Source organism: Dendropsophus ebraccatus, chromosome 1 (assembly GCF_027789765.1).
Source record: "Dendropsophus ebraccatus isolate aDenEbr1 chromosome 1, aDenEbr1.pat, whole genome shotgun sequence".
NCBI classification, from domain to species: domain Eukaryota; kingdom Metazoa; phylum Chordata; class Amphibia; order Anura; family Hylidae; genus Dendropsophus; species Dendropsophus ebraccatus.
This window is the reverse complement of record NC_091454.1, coordinates 121239363-121266043: the sequence shown is the minus strand read 5'-3', so window position 1 is coordinate 121266043 and position 26681 is coordinate 121239363. Positions and strand designations below refer to the sequence as shown.

General features: G+C 39.4%; 1 protein-coding gene across 6 annotated transcripts in view; it reads left to right on the top strand.

Moving 5' to 3' along the window:
* MAGI2 (membrane associated guanylate kinase, WW and PDZ domain containing 2) overlaps positions 1 to 25664 on the top strand; it is a 673341-nt gene extending 647677 nt beyond the window's left edge. For 4 of the 6 annotated variants that reach the window (XM_069978196.1, XM_069978177.1, XM_069978169.1 and 1 more), the window contains one exon: positions 22741 to 25664. In XM_069978196.1, the coding sequence (XP_069834297.1) occupies positions 22741 to 23507 (767 nt within the window). In that variant the 3' untranslated portion in view covers positions 23508 to 25664. The remainder of the gene's footprint in view (positions 1 to 22740) is intronic. The other 2 variants (XM_069978186.1, XM_069978201.1) reach the window with 2 other exon arrangements.
* The last annotated feature ends 1017 nt before the right edge of the window (positions 25665 to 26681 follow it).

Below are 26681 nucleotides of genomic sequence, written 5' to 3'. Positions count from 1 at the left end.
TGCAATACAAAACAACATCATTTACTTCAATTCTTCAGGAATGCTTTTGTGTTCCTTCCTTCAAATATGTAATGGGTTAACGGTAATACAGCAGATTTGCTTTGCAGTTCCATGTTAAGAGCCAACCTTCAAGATGAAGTCTACCATTATGAACTTAATTAAAAACTCAGCAACAATAATTTAATACAACTTTTCATGGATGGTTCCACTACTATAATGTATTTTTCAGATTAGAAATTTTGCGCAAACAATTTACCTTTGTTCTTATTTGTTCATGGGTGTATTTATCAGATAAATAAAGGGACCTTGCTAAAGTTGTGGTACCCAGTGCCATGCATTTCTGTGCAGGTTTATAGACAGTTTTTTTTTAAATTTTGAACAAATTTACCATCAAGTACATTCGCTCTAAGTGTTACACATGCGTATATTGGGGCCGGTGCCATGGTCGTCTTTTTAAACTGCGGCCTGGTTTCCATGCACGGCACCGGTCTATTAGCAAGCACCGGTCCGTGCTGAAGCACTAGAGGTGAGCTGGCCACCCCCCCAGTGGGAGGAAACAGCCGCCCCTCTATGATGCATCTCCATTGATTGTAGTAAAGCCATGTCACAGTGGGCAGACAGGCCCACCTCTAGTGCTTCAGACTGGGCTGGTACTCTGTAATATGCGGGAACCAGATGGAGGTTTAAAATAAAAAGGACAGCAGCACCGTTTTCCCCACGCCGACGGAGAAATCGTGCCCTTGGTGAACTATAATCACTAAATATTCCAGCATATGTGTTGTGCTAAGATTCAAGTGCATTCTGTTCAAGAGTTAGGATCAACAGTAAGATCTAGTATTGTGAATGTGGCAATGCTGCATGCACTTCAACAACAAAAATGGTTTGGTTTTGAACTGAGAAAAATTGCCTAGTTTAGAACTGGTTATTGGTTTCAAAACTGCCCTGATATTAACAGGACTTTGCTCAAAAGGAATATTTTCCCATCTCCCTAAAGGGAGCCTGTGTATAGGATATTCTGTTAGAAGCATAAGGCTTTCCACTATAGTGATCCAGATAAGGCAGAATAATTTACAACCACAAGCATTACTCATTTGCCCTAAGAAACTTCACACTCTCCAAGCATACTGAATTTCAGGTATCAAACAGGAACAATTGAAATTGAAATTGCAGTGTTGCTAAAAGTCAATTGGACTTTGGGCCATTGGAGAACACAATGCATAAATGTCAGAGTACAGTCTAAAGCCGGGCAGGTTTAGGCCACGTTCACACTACTTATATTCTCAATAAATAATGGCTGTTGTTGCAGATTGCACTGCTGCTGTTTATTAACAGTGTGGCTAAACATTAGATTCTATAGAGCCACGTCCATAGTGTATACAAACTGTATACAGTACGGCCAGTGTTCTATGCGGCCACACAAAAAACTGACATGTCGTTTTTGTGCGGCCACTATTCAGCGAACAGCAGCTCCCGGAGGTACTTAACATTGTGTGCTATGGCTAATTGAAGTGCCCGCATGTGCCCGAATTAAATTAGAATGTGCCCGCATTCTAATTTAAATGAAGTGATGCTTACCCAGCCAATCAGCCAGGTGAACACAGGTCGGTCTTGTAATTGTGTCCCATCTTACTTACAGCCATTATACATGGGGGAGATATACAGTTATACCCTTAACTTACAATGGCCTCAAGATACATATTTTCAACATACAATGTTCCTTTCTGGACCATCGTAACTTAAAGGGGTAGTCCACCCAAAAAAAATTTCTTTCAAATCAACTGGTGCCATGAAGTGCCAGAGATTTGTAATTCACTTCTATTAAAAAATCTTAAGTCTTCCAGTACTTATCAGCTGCTGTGTGTCCAGCAGGAAGTGGTGTTTTCTTTCCTGTCTGACAAAGTGCTCTCTGTTGCCTCCTTTGTCCATGTCAGGAACTGTCCAGAGCAGTAGCAAATCCCCATAGAAAACCTCTCCTGCTCTCCAGACTAGAAATAATACAACTTCCTGTTGGGCATACAGCAGCTGATAAGTACTGGAAGGCTTGAGATTTTTTAATAGAAGTAAATTACAAATCTCTGGCACTTCATGGCAGCAGTTGATTTGAAAGAAAAAAAATTTGGGTGAATTACCCCTTTAACCTCTTAAGGACATAGGACGTATGCGTACGTCATATGTCCTCACTTGCACTTCAAAGCGGGGCCGCGCGGCGGCCCCGCTTTGAAGTGCCGCGATCCCGGGTGCCGTGAGTAGCCCGGGGCCGCTGCTATTAGCGGGCACGGTCTGATCGCCGTGCCCGCTAATTAGCTAATCGGAGGCAGCTGTCAAAGTTGACAGCTGCCTCCGATTACCGGAGGCAACGTTTCCCTGGGGTCTAGTGGAGGAGATCGCTCCTCCGGGACCTTGTCCCGGAGGAGCGATCTCCGTTACTGATGCCGGCCGGGGACGCGTCCAAGATGGCGCCGTCCTCGGCTCGGCACTCGTTCGTTTTCGGCTGCAGCAGCCGAAAGCAAACGAGTGCCGATCTCATGGATCTCTGCAGCATATCTATGCTGCAGAGATCTCAATGAGAGATCCAAGTGTATATACTAGAAGTCCCCCAGGGGGGCTTCTAGTATATGTGTAAAAAAAAAAAAAAAAAAAGTGTTGTTAATAGTAAAAAGCCCCCGCCCCTAATAAAAGTCTGAATCACCCCCCTTTTCCCAGGTTTTAAATAAAAGTAAACAAATAAATAAATAAATAAACATGTTTGCTATCGCCGCGTGCGTAATCGCCCGAACTATTAATTAATCACATTCCTGATCTCGTACGGTAAACGGCGTCAGCGCAAAAAAATCCCAAAGTGCAAAATTGCGCATTTTTGGTCGCATCAAATCCAGAAAAAATGTAATATAAAGCGATCAAAAAGTCGTATATGCGCAATCAAGGTACCGATAGAAAGATCACATCATGGCGCAAAAAATGACACCTCGCACAGCCCCATAGACCAAAGGATAAAAGCGCTATAAGCCTGGGAATGGAGCGATTTTAAGGAACGTATATTGGTTAACAACGGTTTGAATTTTTTACAGGCCATCAGATACAATATAAGTTATACATGTTATATATCGTTTTAATCGTAACGACTTGAGGAACATGCATAACAAGTCAGTTTTACCCCAGGGCGAATGGCGTAAAAACACATTTCCCCCAAATAAAAGAAATGCGTTTTTTTTTTCAATTTCACCACACTTTGAATTTTTTTCTGGTTTCGCAGTGTACTTTATGCAAAAATTCAGCCTGTAATTGCAAAGTACAATTAGTGACGCAAAAAATAAGGGGTCATGTGGGTTTCTAGGTGGAAAAATGCAAGTGCTATGACCTTTTAAACACAAGGAGGAAAAACCGAAAACGTAAAAACGAAAATGGGCCATGTCCTTAAAGGGTTAAGACCAGACTCCCCATACAATGCTTCAGACAGTCCAGATCTGCGAAACGTGTAAAAAAAACAAACAAACAAACAAGTGATGGACCAATGAAAGTAGCCTTTTCACTGGTAAAATCCCAATATTAGTGAAGTGCAAGCACTGGTTGGCTGTCTAGTATCTCCTCCTGACAGTACAGTGTGATACAACATGTCCTGTGCTGCTCTTTACCTGGGCCAGGATGAGTTGCCTCTTGGGCACCAGGTGAGGGCGGCTTCATTTTATTTTTCTGGGACCCCATGTGATCTGTACAGGACCTGGACCCTGAAAATGCCCCAGTCCTCTACATAGAAATACATTTAGAGTTTCTTGTAGCTCTCTGACTGTTGTAAGTAAGGACTTGCTGTATCTATATTAGTTAGCTGCTTATTTTCCTTAAAATTTTTGTTTTTTCCCATTTAGGGGGATTTAGAACCAATTACCAGTTTCCCATAGAGTTTTGGTCTCAACATACAATGGTTTCAACATACAAAGCTTGTCCTGGAACAAATTAATATTGTATGTTGAGGGGCCACTGTACTATATAGTGAGTGGAGAAGAAAACTGCCATTTGGGCCTTTTATGGATTTCAATGTTTTTAAATAAAATATATATATTTTATTTTACACTTTCTTTCCCCATTAAAACCTTTCAAGGGCCTTTTACAATTACAGTATGTCTAAAGAAAAAAGCTTCATGGTCAGTTCCTGAGCACACGTACACTCACACAAATAAATATGGCAAGGATAGACATGAATGATCTCTCATGATTGATGTTGATTTCAAATATGTGGCATCACAATGTCATCCTAAACTCACATATGAAATCACCTTTAGGGTATATTCACACGAACGGTCTCTCACTGCGAGACCGGCAGGTCCTGGCAGTTCCCACAAACTATATACTCGCTGCGGTCTGAACGACCGCAGCGAGTATGTAATTCTGCCGTCCTTAACCCCTTCTGCTCCCGGCCGGCTCCCCCGCTGTAAGCATACATTACCTGTCCTCGCTGCACGGGTCCGGCGTCCTGCTCTTCCGCCCGGCCAATCAGTGTGTTGCCCAGCCGCAGCCACTGATTGGCCGGACGGGAGAGCAGGACGCCGGGCCCGTGCAGCGAGGACAGGTAATGTATGCTTACAGCGGGGGAGCAGAAGGGTTTAAGGGCGGCAGAATTACATACTGAACGTCCGCAGCGAGTATATAGTTTGTGGGAACTGCCATGACCTGCCGGTCTCTCAGCGAGAATCTCGCTGCGAGACCGTTCGTGTGAATATACCCTTAGAATTTGGCTTCATGAGTCTTAAGTGAAGGACACGTTGGCATGAGCTGATAAAACGTTATGTCCTGAAAATGAATGACAGGACACAATCTTGTTCCATTTGTGAGGAGGAGAGAAATGTCAGCTGATTGTGAATGATCTAGTTGACATTCTATATAATAATATTCAGGGATCTTTTAATGGATCATAATGTTACCAAGGTTGTTGCTAGGATATTGTAATAAATGGAGGAGAAATCACAATATTGTACATTTAACCCCTAATTGCAAAATTGAGTACATGCTTGCCTATATTACACTAAGTTTATAAAACATAAAAACATACCTTAATTTCATGATTTTATACTTTGAGTCCTCATTACTTCATTATGTCACAAGTTACATAAAACATATTCATACTGCACTGGTCCAAGCTTGTTGCACTAGCATGCTTTTGAATAAACAAGAGGTTCAACACTATTCACACTTAGGCCTTATTCACACATCTCACAAGTTGCTTGTGGATTCTCAATCATAGATCAACTTATTGTCCATTTATTTCTATTTTTCGATTCACACATTTTACCTTTTCATGGATCCTCAATCTGTTCCGTGAAAAAATGTCCTAGTGCGGTTTAGGATTATCACGGATTTCACATCTGTGATATCTGTGAAAAACACAGTTCAAATCTAAACAAACTAGTTAATTTTTTTTTATCAGTTCAAGATTTTTGTGGATGCACTACAGATGAAATTATGGACCTTTTTTACGAATCGTGGAGTAAAAATAGCAAACCTGTATTTCACTCAAGTAACACCTACTACCTACAGCACAAGGACCCAAGTCAAGTCCTCTGTCTTGTCCATCAGGAGAAAGGACATTGTTTGCCACCTATTTTTGTGATTATCTTTTGTGCACATTCATTCCTAAACTATATCACACTGAAGATTCGTAAAGTGTTATCCTGTTTAAATGCTGGACTCATGCTGTTCATTTTTGCTCCCCACCTGCACTGACACACCCAGTGCTACCTTTTCAAAACTTAATTTTCGTACCCCTGGGGGGGGGACATCACCATTCCTAGCAAGGGCCTAGTTTGTATACCCCTAGCCCACTACTAACACCACCTAGCAACCCAAGGTTACTGCACCACCCCTCTGTAGCAAAGATTACTGAAGAGGAATGTCCTACATATTCACTAGGGGGCATCACTAGAGGAGCTGGCAGGTGGCTGTTTCGGTCACCAAGCGCTAAAGGACTGCCCCAGTGCACTAAACAGGGTAATACCAAATCTATAAACATTTATTTAAAAAAAAAAAAAAAAAAAAAGCAACGTTGTAGCTTAGCACCATAATAGAAGTACCCATTACATCTTTGTAGTTCATCTATCAGAAAGTTGGGGTCCGCTTTAACGGTGTAATGTCACCATAGGCAGTAGATGAATGTACTGCTACCTTTGTTTAATGTAGTATAAGATGAGCTGGTCATATAGCAAAGAATAAAATGACTCTAAATAACCCTGCCTAAATAATGCCAGTCACAAATACTCTCTATGACATAGAATGCAGCTTTCCATATAGCAATGCATAACAGGAGGTACCCTTAATACATCACATTTGCGCATCCAGTCAATATTTGAAAGGAGAAATCCGGCAAAAATTTTTAATAAAGTATTGTATTGTCCCCCAAAAGTTTTACAAATCCCCAATATGCACTTATTAGGGAAATGCACATAAAGAGCATTTTCCCTGCACTTCCTACTGCATTAAGGCTTCACTTCCTGGATAAAATGGTGATGTCACGACCCGACTCACAGAGCTGTGCGGGCTGTGAGTGCTGGAGAGGATGATGGCAGAGGGATGCTCAGTGTCCCTCCAGTGCCCTGTGTCCCTCAGTGTCCCCCTACCATCATCCTCTCCAGCAGCCACAGCCCGCACAGCTCTGGGAGTCGGGTCGTGACATCACCATTTTATCCAGGAAGTGACATCACCATGTTATTCAGGAAGCGAAGCCTTGATGCAGTAGTAAGTGCAGGGGAAAAAAGCACTTTATAAGCATTTCCCATAATAAGTGTGTGAATTGTATAACATTTGGGGGACAATAGACTACATAAAAAAGATTAAAGGAGAAGTTTGGTGAAAATTTTTATTAATCACTCACAACTTCCTCTAGCAGGTATTTTTTCATTTGTTGACATTACATTAAAAACAGATGGAACGTGTCTTTGTAGTATCACATGCTGGCTTTGAGACAGTGATTGGGAAATATTTCTCCCACAAAACTGTTAAATGTGTATTCCTGGCTCCAGTATCTTTTTTTTCTTATAATATCTACTGAAAACTTTACCTTTTTAAAAGAAGGTCTTGGTAAAACTTTGATTGGCGCATAATTGGTTTCGGCAATTTGTGCATCCCACTTAGGACACTGAAAAGGTTTCTAGCAAAGTTTTTATGAGTACTTGTCTGTGCATTGTACTCTTACTTGCTGCTGTCCAAACAATAGCAGAGATTTATAAAAACTTTAGAGAAGAGTCTTTAAACATGCCAGATTTATCACTGTGGCACAGGCTGTTTGATAAATCTGCCGCATTTAAAGACTTTCCAATATGAGTCTGTACCAACTATTAGTTTGCTTATAATGCTCCAGAAGTTTGAGTGAAATTGTGGCACATTTTTGGCCCACAGTATCACACCTTAAGCCATACCTTGGCTTTTGTAAAGAAAATCACTAGTCAAAAAACCCTCTAAGACTAAGTTGGTAATAAGCAAGTTACAATGATAGATCGAAAAATACTGCTGCACTCTGTGGGGGAATGTATCATAAGCAGCAGTCTGTGTGATGTGCATATTTCCCTCATGCCCGTGTAAAGTCCGCTTGTGCTGCACAAAATGTATAACAAGGTTGCCTGCTGTGTAATAAATTTTGCACAGCAGCAGACTGGCGTGTGCTCGGCAGAGATGCATGCTACTTTCCAAGCATCCCTATGAGCATTTGTGGATTTGCGGTATAATTTGCAAGTTACGTTTGATAAATTCCGCTTGTAAAGTAACATGATCGAAAGATCAACATGGCAGAGTAGTGTAAAGTGGCTCTACCTTTTTAAAAGTCTAAAATCTTAGTACAGTATGTGAGCTGCACAAAGATTGTGCCAAATTGACACTAAAATTAACTGTAGACAACTTGATAACCCCCCCCCCCCCCATGTTCTTAGTGCCTTGAGGCATTGTAAATACCATGCACTTGTTTACTTTTATACATACATTACACAAACCGAGCCTCAAAGGTTTGTAAAAAATAAGAAGAGGTTTCTTTTCGAGATTTGATAAGCTATATAAGGCCTAAAGCTGCCATAAACAGCTGAAACCACCAACCGTGGTGGGATCAGCCAACAATCTAATGTATATGGTGTACTCCTATTACAAAATTTACGTTGATGATAATCAGGGTCAAGATAGGTCTGGCACGTTAAATTTTGACAGGCTGGAACCTTATGGTCTTGGTTAGATAAGTCACCACCAGAGGTGTCTGGCAGTGTAATTTATCAGCTCATGTACAATCTGTTCATTGATATAAAGAAAGTGAGATATTTTTGAGGGTCACTTCAGCTTATTGCACAGGTCTTAACTGAATTTAACCACTAAAACGAACGGTTAAGACGTGTCCCATCTAAAATAAAGCCATGAAAACACAAAAGCTCTCAAAATATGTATATTAGAATGAAGGACTGCAAACAATTACGATATGTAACGGTACTTGTAAGTAAAATTTCTTTTTAATTAAACACAGTTTAGATGGACTTGGTCACATACGATTGGGCTGCTATCTGTTTACATGGCACCCGATGAGGCTTCTAAAGGGGTGCAGTCAATTTACCCTAAGTTTCACTTCTAGTTCTCCTACTTCTTAGGGATACTGTATATAGTAGCTGTCTTATGTTAATGCCAGATTTAGTGATAAATGGCTACTACTTGTATTGTAAAGCACTCTTATTATTGTATTAATGTATTATTAGATTTTTAAAGGCTTTTTTGTAGGAATTATATAAAAAACAGTAAGGTGAGTATATTGGGAGCTTTTTTTCTATTACTACCATTTAGATTACTTTTCCTGGAAAACCCTTTCAATATCTGTATACTTGGCACGAAAATATTAGGTTGGACAGTGACCTTTAAATACACTTTCAGAAAATACAGAAGATCTAAAATGTTGATCCCTTTTTATGGACTATATTTTACCCCTTTTTGTAAGGTCAGACAATATAATGTTTGATTCTGTGCCCAGTTATATACTAATCCCGTGACTAAATGTCGCAGAACAAAGCCTGAGGTGCCATTACTGTCCAGAACACTTAAACATTACCCATGTTTTAGTAAATGCTTTCATGATCATGTCTAGGGCCATCATTTCTCACTCCCCAGTGTTGCCCATTCTGCCTCTCTGTCATCTTGAAGGGGAAGGCATTCTTTCAAGGCGGGTAGGTACCATATCACAATACCTATATGCAGACAAAACCCTGCCCGTATGTGTTCTTCAACAGCCGACCATAATATGGTTCTCATCCCCCTTGTCTCAGAATGATAGCTTATGAGGCAAAGGCTTGCACTGGGGAGCGAGGATAGATAATACAGTATATTTAGAGCAACCCAGACAACCCTGTTAAACTGTTGAATTACTGTTCTTGTATGTGGAACTACCAGTGTGGAGTCAATGCAGGTGCTCAGTGGAAAACAAAAAATCATCTCTAATTTTAGAGGGGTATAATAATATTGATAAAATAAATTAGTATTAACTTTTGAGACCATCCATGAAAATTGTTATATATAGCATAGTATTATAGACCACACCTGTTATTTTTTAATAAATTTTTGCATCGAAATTAGGCGCTAGTAACCCAAAGGTGTTTTTGATTATCTACGTTATGCATCAAGGAAGAGCTGCATGCTGATATTTTCAATCCAGTTAATAAGATGTATGTACAGAATGTGTGATTGAAAAACAGTGGTAAAGGCACTGTTTTCACAAAGTCACAGTCTACAAGCATGTTAAGTATAAAGCACACTGCACTTTGCATGATAACATGGCACAGCAATGTAGGTTCACATGCACTCTAGCACTCTTTCCATGCCATATTGCTTCAGGGCAGCAAAGAACCATGCTCGTGGCAGTTTGAATTCCCTCTTTGTGTTAGTTATGGCATTAGCTTTTCCACCTGTTTTTTGGAAAAGACTTATTTAGCGTTAGTGTTCTACTCTATTTTATTCAGGTTCATAATGGCACAATTCTGTTGCTTAGAACGCCAAAACAGCATTCTAGAGAACATGATTTTTAAAACAGATCAACTTTAGTCAGGTCCCCATCTCCAAAGTGGAGCACAGTACATGAAAAAGAGAAACAAAATTACTGCGGATGCCTGTGCTCAGATGTTGTAAATACCATCCTCTCTGTATTTCAAAGAAGAGTGCATTACACACAATTCGGTTATCTTAGCACATACTATATAACTCTCAAAACCATCCATTCATTCTGTATTTAGTTTATGGCTGTGTTCACACAAGGTAAAATAAAGGCAAAACACCATAGGAAAATAAGTATGAAACTCTGCCTTTAATTTAATAAAGTGCTTCATTAAAGTCTTTGTGAAAATATCATTCTGCTATTCTGCCCAGGAATAATTCAGTGGAAGCTATGAGACTCCTATACAAAATGGGTCAAAATGTATCATAATATTGTAATCACAGAACCCATGATACCAGTGTAACCAGAGCCTAATAAAATTCAGTTGTCAAAGTTAACTGACCAATTGTGCCATTGACTTCAGGATATGATCATCTACCAGACAATATACTGTAGTGGCACATTCTGTCTTATACTGATTGAATACAAAACAGAGTGCGGCCAATTATTCAACAGCAAGGTTTAAAAATGACCTGTCAGCCAATACTTACCCAATGCATCTGGCTAAATGAGACTAGATTGAAATCATTATTGCTTTATTAGATCTGCCATATTATGTATTAATCCTGTAAAAATAAAAGAAATATTGCCATTCTTTTTTCTATAGTAAAGAATCTATTGAATGATCTATGGGTTCTTGTTTTTTTCTAGCAACCTGACATATGTAAATAGTAGTGTGTATATGATCACATTAAAACTGCTAGTGTGTGCATAGCCTAGGGCACCATGGCGTTAGGGCCCTATTCCACCAGACAATTATCGTTCAGATTATTGTTAAATTGTTCGAATCTAAACGATAATCGTTCATTTGAATAGCAGTTAACGATTAACGACCGAACGAGAAATCGTTGATCGCTTTATAAGACCTGGACCTATTTTTATCGTTGCTCGTTCGCAAAACGTTTGCAAATCGCTCGCATTGAATAAGACGTCGTTCGGTCGTTTGCAGTAGATACGAACGCAATAGCGAAAAAATTGTGAAGAAAAAATGATCGCAAATACGATCATAAGTAACGATTATCGTTCCATGGAAATGAGTGAACGTTTTCAGGTCTTTTGCAATAGCGGTCGTTTGAGATCATTAATCGTTAACGATTATGCGAACGATAATCGTCCGGTGGAATAGGGCCCTTACTGTATACTTCATATAACCCAGTTGAGATAGGAGCGCACTTTTGTTCATCTGCTACAGTACTTTACATTTTACAATAGAGTCTAAATAGAACCCCTAGTGGAACTGTTTTGAGGCTTTGCCTTATTTTAAAAAAAATAAATAAATCTTTCCAGTAAAGCCTACGTGGCACCAAGACAAGCTATGGAACCCCTTTTAATATCAGTTACTATGAAATAATGCATTAAAACTACATGGCAGTTCTGTTAAAATCCATAGACAATCCATGTCCGGCATAGGTTAGCATCCAGAAAGCACCAAATTCTCCTTAGAAGGAGTGTTTAGTGCTAGTTAGTTGAATAGATTTCTGCATATTTGAGTTTCACATTGACTTGTGTTTAGTTTATACCAAGTTGCTTAAACTTTTTTAAATTTAGGGTCTTCATTCTATGCAATATGTCTCCTTTTGTAAGAGCAAAAAGCTAAACTAAAAATATAAACCTGTAAACCAGTTATAATTGCGTCAGTGTGCACTGTTTGCAGAGCCAGTGCATAATTAAACACTCTCTAAAAACACTATAGAAAAACACAAGCATCTGAGTATTGGCATCCCTGCATCCCTTCGCCCACCAAAATTCTACCCTACTATAGAAATTGGCGCTACGCAACCTCTGGGGACTTTCACTGCACTTTCACTGCGCTATAAACTTTTGATGACTCAGAGGTAATTCAGACAAAACAAAATCATCAGCCTATTAAGTCTGTCTCCATCATATCACCCAGCGCTCTCTCAATGGCTTCTATTGATTGTCCTCTTTGCCACATGCAGGCATCCAAGCTTTTTATATTGGTCTCAGCTTTCAGAAGATTTGTTCAATTGGTAAGTTAAATATGTATATTTTTTCTGCTACATCTGGAAGTTCCTTAATGGCAACTATGAACATGCTAACAGCAAATAAAAGTTACATTGTTAGTACCAGGTATTATTACTTGGATAGCCGCAATAAGGACCACACAGTGATAGAGTGACAGATAGGCTTGTGTTAAAGCACAGCTACTTTCTTGCAAAAACAGCACTACCCGTCTTCTTAGGTTGTGTGTGGTATTACAGTTTAGTTCCATACACTTCATTGGAGCTGATCTGCAAAACCACACCCAAAGTGAGGACAGAAGAGGTGCTGTTTCTGGAAGAAAGCATCATGTTTTTCTAAGCATGGATAACCCCTTTAAGTTTTGGCTCTCCAGGTTTAGTAAAATGGAAATGTTCAGCTTTTCTGCTATTGTATTCTTGTCTTATATATTATTACATGATTAGAGAAGTGGAATCACAATGTTTTGTGTAAGCGTTTCAGCGTTTCAGTGCATTACATCATATGAAAATACCAATCAATAAATAGCATACTGTGTAACTAGAATTTCACAGCTCTGTGAAGTCTAATTATTCTTAATAAAACATAATGTACAGCAGTGCATGGAAGTGATTGCATAGAGAAGCATCACATTGAATGGCTGTACAATATAGCAGTAAAATAGTAACTCACGCACCAAGCAGATTGCACTGTGCTTTTTGAGGAGGAGTGAAGATAACTTTCTTGGTCTATGGTGAATGAGAAGTTATCTATAGATCTGCTGTGTGCTTATAAGTGTAATTCCCAGGTGTTGCTCCCTGGCAGTTCTTTATATGTTGCTCTGTAAAATATCTACCTGCTTAGGATTCTATTTCATATCATAAAAACTGCATTTCTGTATGATGATATATATATTTTATAACCTAGTGTAACTTTAAATAAATGTATGTGTTTGTAACCCTGGACAATGTTAATAAAATTAAAATGCTTAAAGGGTACCTATCATTTAAGCAAACTTCTGACATGTCATAGCGACATATTAGTCGGGGTAATTTTTATATTACACTGCCCATACATCATGTACATCAGATGTGCCTATTCCCCAACAAGCTCAGGCTGCAATAATAGATGATGTCTCACTAAGCCAGCCCCCCCCCCCCCCAAATATTACCTACCCTTTACACAAAATTCCCATTCTGTGACCCCTTTAACAGGACCTTCCTGCTGCTTTTCCCAATAAAGTTCCTGTTGCCTTCTGTATAGTAGTCCTACATAGAAAAAGTGCTGCTTCATTTCTTTCACACAGTGTTATGAGACAGGCAGGGGTGTTGATGTGACTGCACTGTTCTGGCCTGTGTCAAGTCCCTTCGGCCTCAGGTTGGAGGTGTTTCAGCTTATAAAAAATACAGTTGACCAGAGGGCTGCTCCATCATAGTAATAAACTGTATCCCAGTTGACAGGGTTGGGGTGCAAGGGGACAGTTATAACCATGTAACTACCCCTTGCACATACTTCTGGGATCCTTTGCCCTATCAAAATGTTCTGTAAATGTGTGTTGTGTAGATTAATTGAATTCAAGCTTAAAAGGAATCTGTCAACTACAAAATGCTAATGCTGCTAATGGCATTTCCTAATGTTCAGTTCACAGAAAGTCAAAGAGGCGTGCTGGGGCAATGAAGTGTCCCCAGCTGCAAATCCCTGCCCCTCTGCCTGTAACGGAAAGGCAGAGAAATCCCATGCTATTGCATTACAAAGCAACTGTGAAGTTTAATAGCAATTTTTAGGTGAAAGATTTTTGCTTTTTAGGGTATAAACCCACACACCGTATATGCAGCGTATTTACTGCTGCGATACGCAGCAAACTCGCAGCAAACTAGCAGCAAACTCGCAGCAGATTAGATCTAAATAACTGAACACAGCATCAAATCTGTACCAACAAATCTGCTGCGTATTTGTTGCATATCTGCTGCGTATACGGTGTGTGGGTTTATACCCTAAGGGTTTGAAGTTTTTTGGTAATTTGTTGCATTCATTCTTAAAGATTTAAACATCCTGTGTGTCAAATCGGTGTATGTGAGGAGTCGGAAAGTTATTAGAAATAATCAGAAAGTTGAAAATTTCATATGAACATAGCTCAGCTCAGAGAAGTGTAGAACACTGTACAATTATTAGGCACACAGAAAACTGGAAAACCCCTTTTAAAAAATTTTAGTTACATTTGTGTGCATGTGGGAATAAGCCGCCTTCCAACCTCTGCTGCCTGTACATAACATATTAAACTCTGATAAAAAGCATAAAACTAAGTATCTTCCCATTTATCTCTGCAAAATCATCAAGCAAACTTGTCGTATTTAAAGATCTTTATTTAGTGGGACTGTTGCAGCAATGAATGTCACCAAACACTGCCAGCTGAGCTATAACTCTAAGTAATACCAACTTTATATGTGAAACTTGTGGCATGGAAAGCAATATGAAATAATGAATGAAAATTATATTGCTGCATAAAATTGGTTAGGTTGAATTTGAGATCCCAAATGTGTCGGCTGTTTCATTGCTCTGGGTAAAATTATTCAAGGACAAAATTGAGTATTAAAATGTGTTTTACATACACATCTGTACTGCATAATAAACGTGCCAGAGCTGGAGCAAAGCCGCTCTGACTATGTTAGCATTGTCACTAAGGCAGAAGTGTTTTTGTGGCCTGACAGGGTGACCTTTCAATATATTCACAAATTGAAGGCATCAGAGACCTAAAACATCAGAACATTATGTGCCAAAACAAAATAAACAGCCTTAATGCCGTGTAGGCAGCTATAGAACACATTTCAATGAGCAAAAGAATTAAGGAACATTCCCCTAAAATAGAAAGTAATTTATAAATAAAAGTCCTTGAGCTGTACTCTTGTGTCAAGTCTCTTAAGATTGTCAAGTTTTATATTTTTTTCTATAAAAAAATTGGCCACAAGTTTGGCTGTCATTACAGGTCCCATTGGGCAACCATTCAACCAACCAGGGGGGAGCCTGCTTGATCCTTTGCCATTACATTCCAACAGTGCCTTGGTCCCCACTTCTTACACTAACCCACCCCAGCCAATAATGGGATTAGTAGTCATTTGTAATGACACATGACCAAGAAGCCATGATTAGGGGCATTCACAGCCCTAAGATGACAAGAAAAATTCTTCTTGCCAAAAGGAAAACTATTTTGGTACATACAAGTTAAACACTTTCTCTTGTCTCTAGTTAAGCTCATCAATATACCACTAAACCCCTTCATTTTAGATATTTTTTCACTCCTGTAAACTAAACTTTTCTACACCCAATTTTGGCATCACTGCATGTATGGTCACAAATCAGTTCCTCTTACACCTGGGGATTGCCGAATAGCCCACTGCTATTCTTCTGTCCCAAAGATATCAGAAATCCTGAGAAAGCTGACAATTGCAAGAGAATTTCAAATGCATTTCTCCATTCTCGAGCCTTTTAATGTTTCGATTAATGACAGCTACTGTCTGAAAGACGTAAGCCTATTTTATGTACACCAGGGATCCAGGGATGCTGAACTTGCTGCCCTTCTGTTGTTGAAAAACTACAATTCTCATCATGCCCAGACAGCTAAGGCTTTGGCTGTCCAGGCACAATGGGAATTGTAGTTTTGCAACAGCTGGAGGACTGCAGGTTCCCCATCCCTGATGTACACGTTCTGTCTTTATGCAAGTGATTTAAAGGATCTTCAATAAATATATCCATTTTATGGGAAGTGCAGGATTCCAGTCCTGTTCTTTGTAGTTGCATTGCACATCTGCATAATCTGCAGTCTCTCCGAGCACTCCTTATGGGGAGAAGCTGTAATAGAAAACTTCTTGAGCACTTTGGGGTGCAAAACCTGTAGTTTTTTTGGTCTCAGTTCTTGAGTCTTAGGTTCATTTATTGTCCCAGCCATAAAGCAGACGATTGCTGCATCATAACGCCTTAAATTAAGATGTATAGCTTGGTATATAATTGAGAAACTGATTTCTATACTTTTAGACAAAATGCATAGACTCCAATCAATCTGGTCACTATAGCCGGACTACTTCAGTAATACCCCCTTTACTTTTCCAGCTTCTGGTCTCCATCTTTTTCACTTATTTTTCTTTCTCCCCCATGCCATTTTTCCACATATCTGTAACAAGCCATTGTCTTTTGTGTCCCTTTAAATACCATTGGTGCTCTCTGGCCACCATTCTACCCCCAGCTTCAACTGCACTGTGTGCCCATCATATGAGTGATCCTTATCCTACCCTTCTCTTTACATTTACTCTCCTTTACTCCCTTTCCCTAATCTTCCCTTTTGCTACTTAAGTAAGCTTTACTTTATTAAATGTTCAGTTAGCTACATGACTGCTCCCATATGGTGCTTTGGCTATAATTTTGTTCCTCACAATGTTAATTCTATGTATTACGTGCGCAATCTGTTTTACAGTGTTTTGGCTATTTACTTGGCCTGTTTACATCTTTTCGTGACACATTTAATTTTAGATGTGTATTTACTGTCTGTTAAAAATTTACTAAGGCTACAAGTTAAAAAAAAAAGTTTAAAGTACTTTATAATGTTTATTGACTATCTTGACTATGGTGTAGTAAAAATCAGCTGGTAATATCTCTCGTGTAATGTGAAAATTTTTAGTTATAAAACAGATGTGTAACTTTAATACTTGTATTGCTAAACGCCTTTTTTTTTTTTTCTAACATATTCTCCCAATGCAAACTTTAAAAGGGTTAATCAAACTCCCCCCAAATATAATTACACTGTGGGCCAGAGTTTGACACCTCTGCTTGTGAAATCGTCACTGTGCTGTTATATATAGTTATCTCTTTTATGTATTGGTTTAAGTTCTTTTCTTGTGGCATAATTATGTGAATACTGTTTAGCCACAACATCTGGACCCCTATGCTCCTATTAAACCAAACTAAGACCATAATAGTGTAGGGTTTATATCAGAAGCATAACGACTACTCATGGGGCCCCATGGCAAAAGTTTAAATGCAACTGGGCCTCATTCCATCATGACCACTTTCAGCAGCATGTTCATAAAAGCTTTTAATTGGTCTTTCCAATTCACAGGGATATGCACAGAGTGATGTCAAAGTAGAAGAATGATGCACACATTGATGTCACAGAATAAGGAGATAATGAAGGCACACTACCATGGCTACCATCACATTACATGGCTATTCTTAGTGAAGTTACAACACAGTAATTTTACAAGCAGTGATGTCACATGCAGAAGTAATGTCACAAGACAGGTGTATATCAAACATTGATTCCATTGAGAAAGAATAATACACACAGCAAGGGTATCCACAGGGCTCTATAGTAAAATCAGTGGCATAGCTATAAGAGTTGCAGAGGTCCCCATCACCACATTAAGGTTTACTGCTTATGCCTTATCTGCTAAGACTCCAGTGCTCAACAGTTTATAGAAGTCTGTGCAGCAGCACTGACGGGCGCAGAGGTTTCACACAGGTTAGAGAAGATAAGAACTGTGAGCGTGTTAACCCCTTTTCCCCCATTATATGCAGCTACCACATGGTATCTGCCTATGCTGTTCACCAACAAGCACTAAAAATAAATCCTTTTTAATTCTTTATTATATAGGTTGGTATTACTAATTATATCTAGTCAGAGCCTGATTTGCATTACAGCTTGTAGACCTCCAACCCCAGCCCTGCTCTCCTTCTCCCTGGGGTATAATGTATTTAGTATTATATAGTATAGTATAGAGTATAGAGAAACAAGTAACATAGTAAATAAGGTTGAAAGAAGACTAGAGTCCATCAGGTTCAACCCAGGGGAACCCTACTGTGTTGATCCAGGGAAGGCAAAAACCCCTGTGAGGCAGACGACAATTGCCCCACCACAGGGAGACCCCCCCCCCCCCCCGACTCCAATGGCAACCAGAATAATCCCTGGATCAACGTATCACCGGAAATCTAATGATCTAATGCCCATAACTATTGTTCAAGAAAAGCATCCAGGCCTCCCTTGAACATATTTAATGAATCGGCCATGACAACATCATGTGGCAGAGTTCCACAGTCTTACCGCTCGTACAGTAAAGAACCCGCGTCGATGCTGATGATAAAATCTTCTTTCCTCTAGACGTAGAGGATGCCCCCTTGTCATGGTTACAGTCCTAGGAGTAAAAAGATCACTACAAAGATCTCTGTACTGTCCATTCATATATTTGTACATTGTGATCAGATCGCCCCTAAGACGTCTTTTTTTTTCTAGCGTAAATAACCCCAAGCTTGATAACCTGTCCTGGTACTGTAACCCACCCATTCCCTTAATGACCTTAGTTGCCCTCCTTTGCACCCGCTCCAGTCCAGCTGTGTCCTTATATACCAGTGCCCAAAACTGTACACAGTATTCCATGTATGGTCTGACCAGTGATTTATAAAGAGGCAAAACTATGTTCTCATCTTTAGCATCTATACCTCTTTTGATGCACCCCATTATTTTTTTAGCCTTGGCAGCTGCTGCCTGGCACTGATCACTAAAGTTGAGTTTACTGTCCACCAATACCCCCAGGTCCTTTTCGGAAGTAGTTTTACCCAGTGTTTTATTATTTAGCACATAACTGTACTTATTATTTCTATGGCCCAAGTGCATAACCCTACATTTATCCACATTAAACTTCATTTGCCATTTCACCGCCCAAGCCTCTAGCTTCTCCAAATCCCTCTGTAATAAGATATTATCATCCTCTGTGCTGATTACTTTACCCAGTTTAGTATCATCTGCAAAAATGGAGATTCTACTCTGTAGCCCCTCAACAAGATCATTAGCAAAAATATTAAAAAGAAGTGGACCCAACCCTGACCCCTGTGGTACCCCACTAGTAACTAAAACCCAATCTGAATATGTTCCATCAATGAGCACCCTCTGTTTTCTATCACACAACCAGTTACTTACCCATTTGCATACATTTCCCCGAGTCCCAGCATCCTCATTTTGTAGACCAACCTTTCATGCGGCACAGTATCAAATGCCTTTGAAAAGTCCAGATACACAACATCCACAGCCTCCCCCAAGTCCAGTCTATAACTTACCTCTTCATAGAAGCCGATCAGATTAGTCTGACAGGACCAATCCCTCATAAATCCATGCTGGTGCTGCGTCATAAGATCATTTTCATTAAGATACACCAGTATAGCATCTCTTACAAACCCCTCAAATACTTTACCTACTATAGATGTTAGACTTACGGGCCTGTAGTTTCCAGGATCACTCTTTGACCCCTTCCTGAATATTGGTACCACATTAGCTATGCGCCAGTCCTGTGGAACAATCCCTGTCGTAATAGAATCTTTAAATATTTGGAATAACGGTCTGTCTAACACAGTATTTAATTCTTGCAAAACTGTAGGATGGATACCTTATGGGCCTGGTGACTTATGGATTTTAATGTTTTTAAGGCGTCTTCCCACTTCTTGTTGTGTTAAGCAGGTGAGATTTATGGGAGGATTTATATTATCCCTAGTCATGTCGTCTGTTATGGGATTCTCCTCTGTGAATACAGTAGAGAAGAATGTATTTAGTAGATTGGCCTTTTCTTTTTCCCCCTCCACCATTACACCCAGATTATTTTTGAGGGGACCAACATTTTCAGTTTTAAGTCTTTTGTTGTTTATATAGGTGAAGAACATTTTGGGATTCGTTTTACTTTCTGTGGCTATCCTTCTTTCTGTTGCTATTTTTGCTTCTTTTATTTGCTGTTTACACATTCTATTCTGTCTATAGTTGCTCAATGCTTCCCCACTACCTTCTTGTTTTAGTAGTCTGAATGCTTGTTTCTTATCATTTATTGCATCCCTTACAGCTGAAGTTAACCACATTGGTTTTCTCCTATTTCTACTACTTTTATTCCCATATGGTATGTGTCGTTCACACGATTTACCCAGGATGCTCTTAAATATGTCCCATTTCTCTTGTGTACTTTTATTTCTGAAGGCATTGTCCCAGTCTATGTCCCCAAGGTCCTCTCTTAGTTTTTGGAAATTAGCCTTCCTGATATTTAATGTTTTTGTAGCCCCTCTGCTAATCATTTTATTGAAGGATAATTGAAAACTTACTATGTTATGGTCACTATTACCTAGGTGACCCCCCACCTCTATTTTTGATATTCTGTCTGGCCTATTGGTTAAGATTAGGTCCAGGAGTGCCCCCCCTCTTGTTGGTTCCTGTACTAGTTGGGAAAGGTAATTATCTTTTACTATTTCCAAAAACCTGCTTCCCTTCCTGGAGCTGCAGGTTTCTGCTTTTCTGCTGGCTGCTCCAGGAGATTACACAGCTACGTAGGTCTCCATGGGCTTGTACTTAGCTCCCCATTGTATCTGCCTGAGACAGCTAAAGTGGAGAGCTACGTTTCGTTCATGTGTTTGGTAAGAGAGAGTAGAAAAAGCTGCTGTCGGACATCTCCCCATGAACAAAAAAGCACATTTTGGCTATGTTCACACAACTTTTTTTTTCAGCTTCGTTTAAAATGACGTTCGTTATTTGGAGTCTAAAATAACGGACGTTTTTCAAAGCCTGGCATCCACTTAGTTCAATGACGGGTGTTTGCACATTATTTTGGTTTGGGGTTACTAATTGCCCTTTGGTTGTGGCTTAATTGAAAAATCCATTGAATTTAATAGTAAAAACGGAGAAAGAACGGTGACAATAGAACAACTGTGTGTGAACAACTAATCGTCCTCTATTTGCAAAAAACGTCCGAAAATGTTCACGTTCATTATTTTGACGTCCGCGGCAAAAACTTTCAATTTTCAATGCATTGTGTGCATAGGACGTCTGTCTTCCCATTGACTTCAATGCAAGTCAGTTAAATAGCAAAATCCGATGTTTTTTCTCCATTTTTGACATTGTGTAAACATAGCCATATAGTGTGTGTATATGAGATAGCATTTCTATAAGAGAATAGAATGGGGGGCGAGCACGTCAAGCTTTTGTACCAGGACCCATGAACCTTTAGCTACATCCCGGTGTAAAAGTTAGAATGGGTCTGCATTACTTTTTACATGACTCCTTACATATTTTTCACCTCTAAGCGCACATGTTAAAGTGGCAATGGGCCCCCTTTGCTGTTTGGCCCCATAGCAGATGATGTGTCTGCCACCCTGACCAATTTAGTGTATCAACATGTTGGACATTTAAGTTCTAAGTTTTTGATTAAAGTGCACAATATTGAATTGTAACTATCCAAAGTATTTACATAAACCTTATGTAGCAGTTATATACAGTCCAAATCTCTTTCTAGTTTGTGCACTGCTGGCCAATATTCCATTGACTTCAATAGAGTGCAGTATTATATTGAAAATATAGCCGTACTTTGGTATTATTTTATTTTGTGTGAACATAGCCTTATAGCGAAATGCCCAAAGGTTCCTGCATTGCCTGGCGGTTCGTCATTGCTTGTTTTTCCATTTCATTCTTTATTTATATAGGTTTGTTTGTTTTTAGGCTTTTTTTATTCTTTCCTAGGTTGTAATACATTACATATAAGCCAATCCCCAAGTATTTATAGGAGTAACCTAATGCACATTTTGTGTATTTATGTGGTTCAGGAATATGCATTACTAGTTGGTACATCTATTTTTATTTTGTTTGTGTCTGATCCACTAAGGTAAAGTTTATCTTAAAGATTTATTAAAGGGGTTATCCAGCGTGCGGGCACCTTTTTGGGGGGAGGCGGGATCCGAGCGGACTTCAAACGGATCCCGCCTCCTTCACTGAGTGGCTGAGCGGCCCTGAGACGTAGCGTCTCGGGCGACGTCAGACACCAGGAAGCGGACGGGAACTGGGCACCGGAGCGCCGTGATGTGGGACCCGCCGCTGAAACCGGGGAGGTAAGTGGACGTCTTTTATTTCAGCCACCTCCTCCCTGGTCCCCCCAAAAAAGTGCCCCCACGCTGGAGCACCCCTTTAACTAGACAACTTGTGAGCAACTTGTGCACATTACACCTTCCCAAGGAAAATTCACTCTACCAAGAAATTATCCAGTTAGGTGACAAGGATGAAAACAGTTTCCTCCTGTCATAATGTCTTGTTACTGAGAATAAAAACCCCAGCACTTACGGTCTCTTAATGTTTCTGTTAAAGATCATAAACTAGGAATAAATCTATCTCATGGCTATTTTTGTCTTCACTGTCAAAGGTTGTGTGCAAGACTGATACATTGCTGTACTGTCATGATACAATGTTGTCCAAAAGACAAAATGATTACTTTGTAAAACAATCATGGCCCCATTGCTGAGAATTTGTAACCTTGTATGTTAATTAGCTATTAATTAGTTTACTTCATTTGCAATATTTTACTTTTCAAAACACATTTCATCTGCACGAAATATCATCTATGTAAAAACTCCTGCATACATTGTTACAATTTTTTCCTTTAGCTTAAATCTTTTTAGATTTGAATTTGAATATGAACCTAATTTTAAGTTTTGTTCTGTTGTGCTGTTCGTTTTTATTTTTTTGTTGTAATTGCTTGGTGTTATGTATGTTAACATGGTTGTGTACATTTTATTGGGAATGTAACTACTCTATTACATGTGCTCATGTATTTTTTATTTTATCACAGACGAACCAAACACCTGGAGTGCACCCTCTGCCACCTCCCCAGGGCCGGAAGTAGCCATTTCTCTTGAAGACATGATTGCACCATTATCTTCATCACATTCAGCCTTGCCCTCTGACCCTACTCACCAGATACACCCAGAGCCAGCATGGGATATCTACAGGGAACAAGATATGGGAAAACCAAAGGAGCATACTGCAAATGGTCATAAAAAGAAAAGGCTGGGAGAGTCAAGGGAAAGATCAGCAAGCCCAAAGAAAGTAGATAGGTCAAGACGGGAAGAGAGTTTGAAAAAAGAGTTTCAAGAAGGCAAGCCGAAAAAATCAGATGGTGGCAAGACCATTACTGCAGGGAAAATGACAGTAAAAAATGTTGGTGAAGTGGGAGAGTGCGGGTACTCTGCAGTCAGTGATAGTGGAGGTCGGATCTCCAGGTCCACTGAAGCAAACAGAGAAGGAAACTTCTGTACAAAAGACATATATAAGGATGCAAGCAGTGAGAAAAAATCAGTGACCGCTCTTGAGCAGAGTAGGTCAGATTCAGGTGGGGTGTCAAAGGTGTACAGTAGCAATATAGCCACCTCTCGAGCAGGTACCATGGACCAAAATGAGAGAGATGCAGAAGCTAAATGCAGTGAATTCCAAAAGGAAAGTCACCTACATCCTAGCAGCACTCGGAAAGCAACTGTCTCACCAGGACCATGGAAAATTCCTGGCTCTGATAAGCTACCTAGCAGCCTGAAATCTGGCACTTCAGCCATGAGCAGATAACTGAAAATGTGACTGTTCCCTTTACTTGTTTCACGTAGACTTGGAACATTTTTCTTAGCGTCTATCTCAAATAATTTAATTTGGATTTTCTTTTTATTTATTTTAATTTTCACATGTATTTACCTACACAAGTGCATATGGGACCAGAAGCAAATATTATATTTCTTTAAGGTTGTGCACAATGTCTAACCAGTGTAAAGAAGCAACTGAACATCAGTACCTGGAGCTCACAGGTCATATCTCTGGGCCTACCAGCTAAGGAAGAACCAAAACAGCGAGAAGTACACCAGAGGCAGACAGTGCAGTTTAGCTTTAGTCTATTTTTTCACTGTATGAAAGATATGGGATCCACTCTGGTATTGTCTGTAGCAAAATAAAAGGACAAACATAGAGCAATCACAAACTGGAACATCGCCTTAAATCAAACTGCACTGAGTACGATGAAGGAGAAAACGAATTATGCCTTGTAATTCGACAGTGGTATTGTAAATATATTGCTATCATATCTAGACAGGGGTTAAGATATTTCTCTGAAGCTTTGAATCTGCAGACCATAATGTGTTCAGTAGGAACGTATCTTCATTAACCCGCCTGATTCATGCAGCACGGTAGGTGTGTGTGTGCTGCCTGTTAACTTGGACAGTTAGTGTACTGACTGATGTGGATCCATTGAAACGCCATTTTTCTGTGAATAACCCATCTCTGTACATTTCATGGAAGTTAAACTGGAGTTCAATATGTGTGCATTAGTACATGTATTGCATTAACAGTACATGATAGCTCTCATAAGTATGTAAGAACCAGTAGAAGTCATCGCCCCCAAAAAACGCATTGTTGGACAACACTTCATTTGAAAAAAAAAAAAAAACATATTGAGAAGATTGTAAAAAAATCCAAAATCTCCCGGTGGATATCATTAAGCCTGGCCTAGTTTCGCTGGTACGAATGATAGAGTGAAGTTTAGGCTATATAGCATGCTAACTTGCAGCTTAACTTATTTTCTGACCCTGCATTGTAAGCAATACTAGCACCTTGTATAGTCCATGCCATTTACACAAAGTCACTTTTAAATATCAACATAGGGGATCCTTAGTTAAAATTTAACAGTATGCCTTCTGTAAATTGCGTATTCCCAACGCAGAAAAGATTTCACAAAAAAGGCATAAAATCATCAATTCAGGTTGCCAGTTACAGCTACCAATGGTTTAGAAACATATAAGGTTTCCCCTATTGCCTTACACTCCACCATACCATATAGCCGGATTCCATTATCTACTTTTGGAGGAGAATTACAAATTCGCATCTGCACTTTCAAAGGGTTTGCTATATTTATATTGCAACCAAGAGCAGTTTATTGAGAAGCCTATTTTCATGAAAGTATTATACGTAAATATCTAAGAAATGTAAAAAGAGTATATATTAAAAGGAAGTTTGAGGAGAAATGAGGGTGCATTTCATTTCTAACTATGCTTTTCATCAGATGTGCAATTTTTATACGACTTACCAGTCTGTCCCCGTTCTTGGACATCTCCTAGTTAGTCCTGTTTTAATAAGCGGTGCATTAAATGTTTAATGTTCCATTTGTGTAAGTCTATGATAAAAAGGAGCATTCGGATGCTGATTGAATTTGCAGCTTTAAAGATAAATCACCATTTATGATAACAAAGCACAAATACAGAGCATTTTACTGATGTCCGTGCCCACCTCTTGCTTGTGCTCTCATGTTAGGCAATCACCATTACATTGCCTAATCCAGTTTTTGGAAAATGCTTCTGTAGTGTAAGTGCACGTCCCGATATTTTCCATTTTCATATGTGACCAAGCTGGTAGCAAAAGACAACACTACATAAAATAACATTCTAAGTCTATGTTGCAGAGTATATAGCAATTACCAGTGACGTAATTGTTTTATACAGCTATGGCGGATAATGTCTGAGAACAAAAACATCATCTAAACCCCATTCCAGATGATAAATCTGTGTAGTGTTAGCTGTGAATTTACCTTGTACAGCTGTATCTCTATAAATATAATTCCATGTATTAATAGTCACAGAAAGGCTGTAAGTGAGCAACTATTTTTATGAAATGCACCACTACGGTTAAATTAACTTTTACATAAATCTTGTTTACTGTATGATATTCTAAAACACTGTCAAATAAAATATATATCCAAAAATCTTAAAGGATTGGTTATGGTGGTTTCTGAATGAATGTCATGTTTTCTGAACACTCTAAAACGTGGAGGAAATTTCACAAGAAAGGATTGATACATAGAAGTGTTCTGACTTTACTGGTAGGCACATAAATGCTTAGTTCACCCCCATAAAAGTGAATGTCCTCTTCTTAAAGGGAATCTGTCAGCTGTAATTTATGTTCCAAACTGCTGACACTGTAAGATAGCTGTTAGGTCAAGGAGACATGTTTCTCCTTGACCTAACAGCTATCTAACATTGTCAGCAGTTTGGAACATAAATCACAGCTGACAGATTCCCTTTTCCCTTTATATATCACTAGGTCTATAATTTTGCACTGATTTTCAATATTTTTTTTATAGTAGTTAGCTTGACTTCATTTTTCCCCATACAAAGCTCCAGATCCCCTGCATTATGTTATCATTCAGGTTGCCTGCATACATATTACTTTGAACTCAGAATTATAGAACAGCATACAATAAGCTCCTAAATTCCTCCCAGTGGCAGATATAGGTAGCCAACATTTTCTATGAACTCTGTGACTATGCAAAAGATTTGATGCTCTGTATTGGATGAAAGGGTCTTGACAGCTATCAAGATAGATAAATGAAACAGCACAGAACCTGAAAACAAAATGGTGTTAAAAGGTTGAGATTCGCTTTAAGGCATGCCGATTGCAAAACCTCCCCAGCAAGTATATAGAGAACAATACAATAGTGACAGAGATTCTTTATGCCACCGTTGCTGCAGCCATCCTCAGCCGAGTTACTATAGCTCCAAAGCAATGGAATCAATCAAATCAATGTGGAATATGTCTGCCCTGAAAATCAAGGATTCCAGTTAGGGATGGTCCGAACCTGCCGAGGTTCAGGTTCGTACGAACCCGGACTCTCGGCAATGATTCCCGCTGTCTTAAACCTCCGTGGAGAGGGCGGACACAGCTGGAGAACCGCCTGGAAAACCGGTATACAGCCTATGCCAT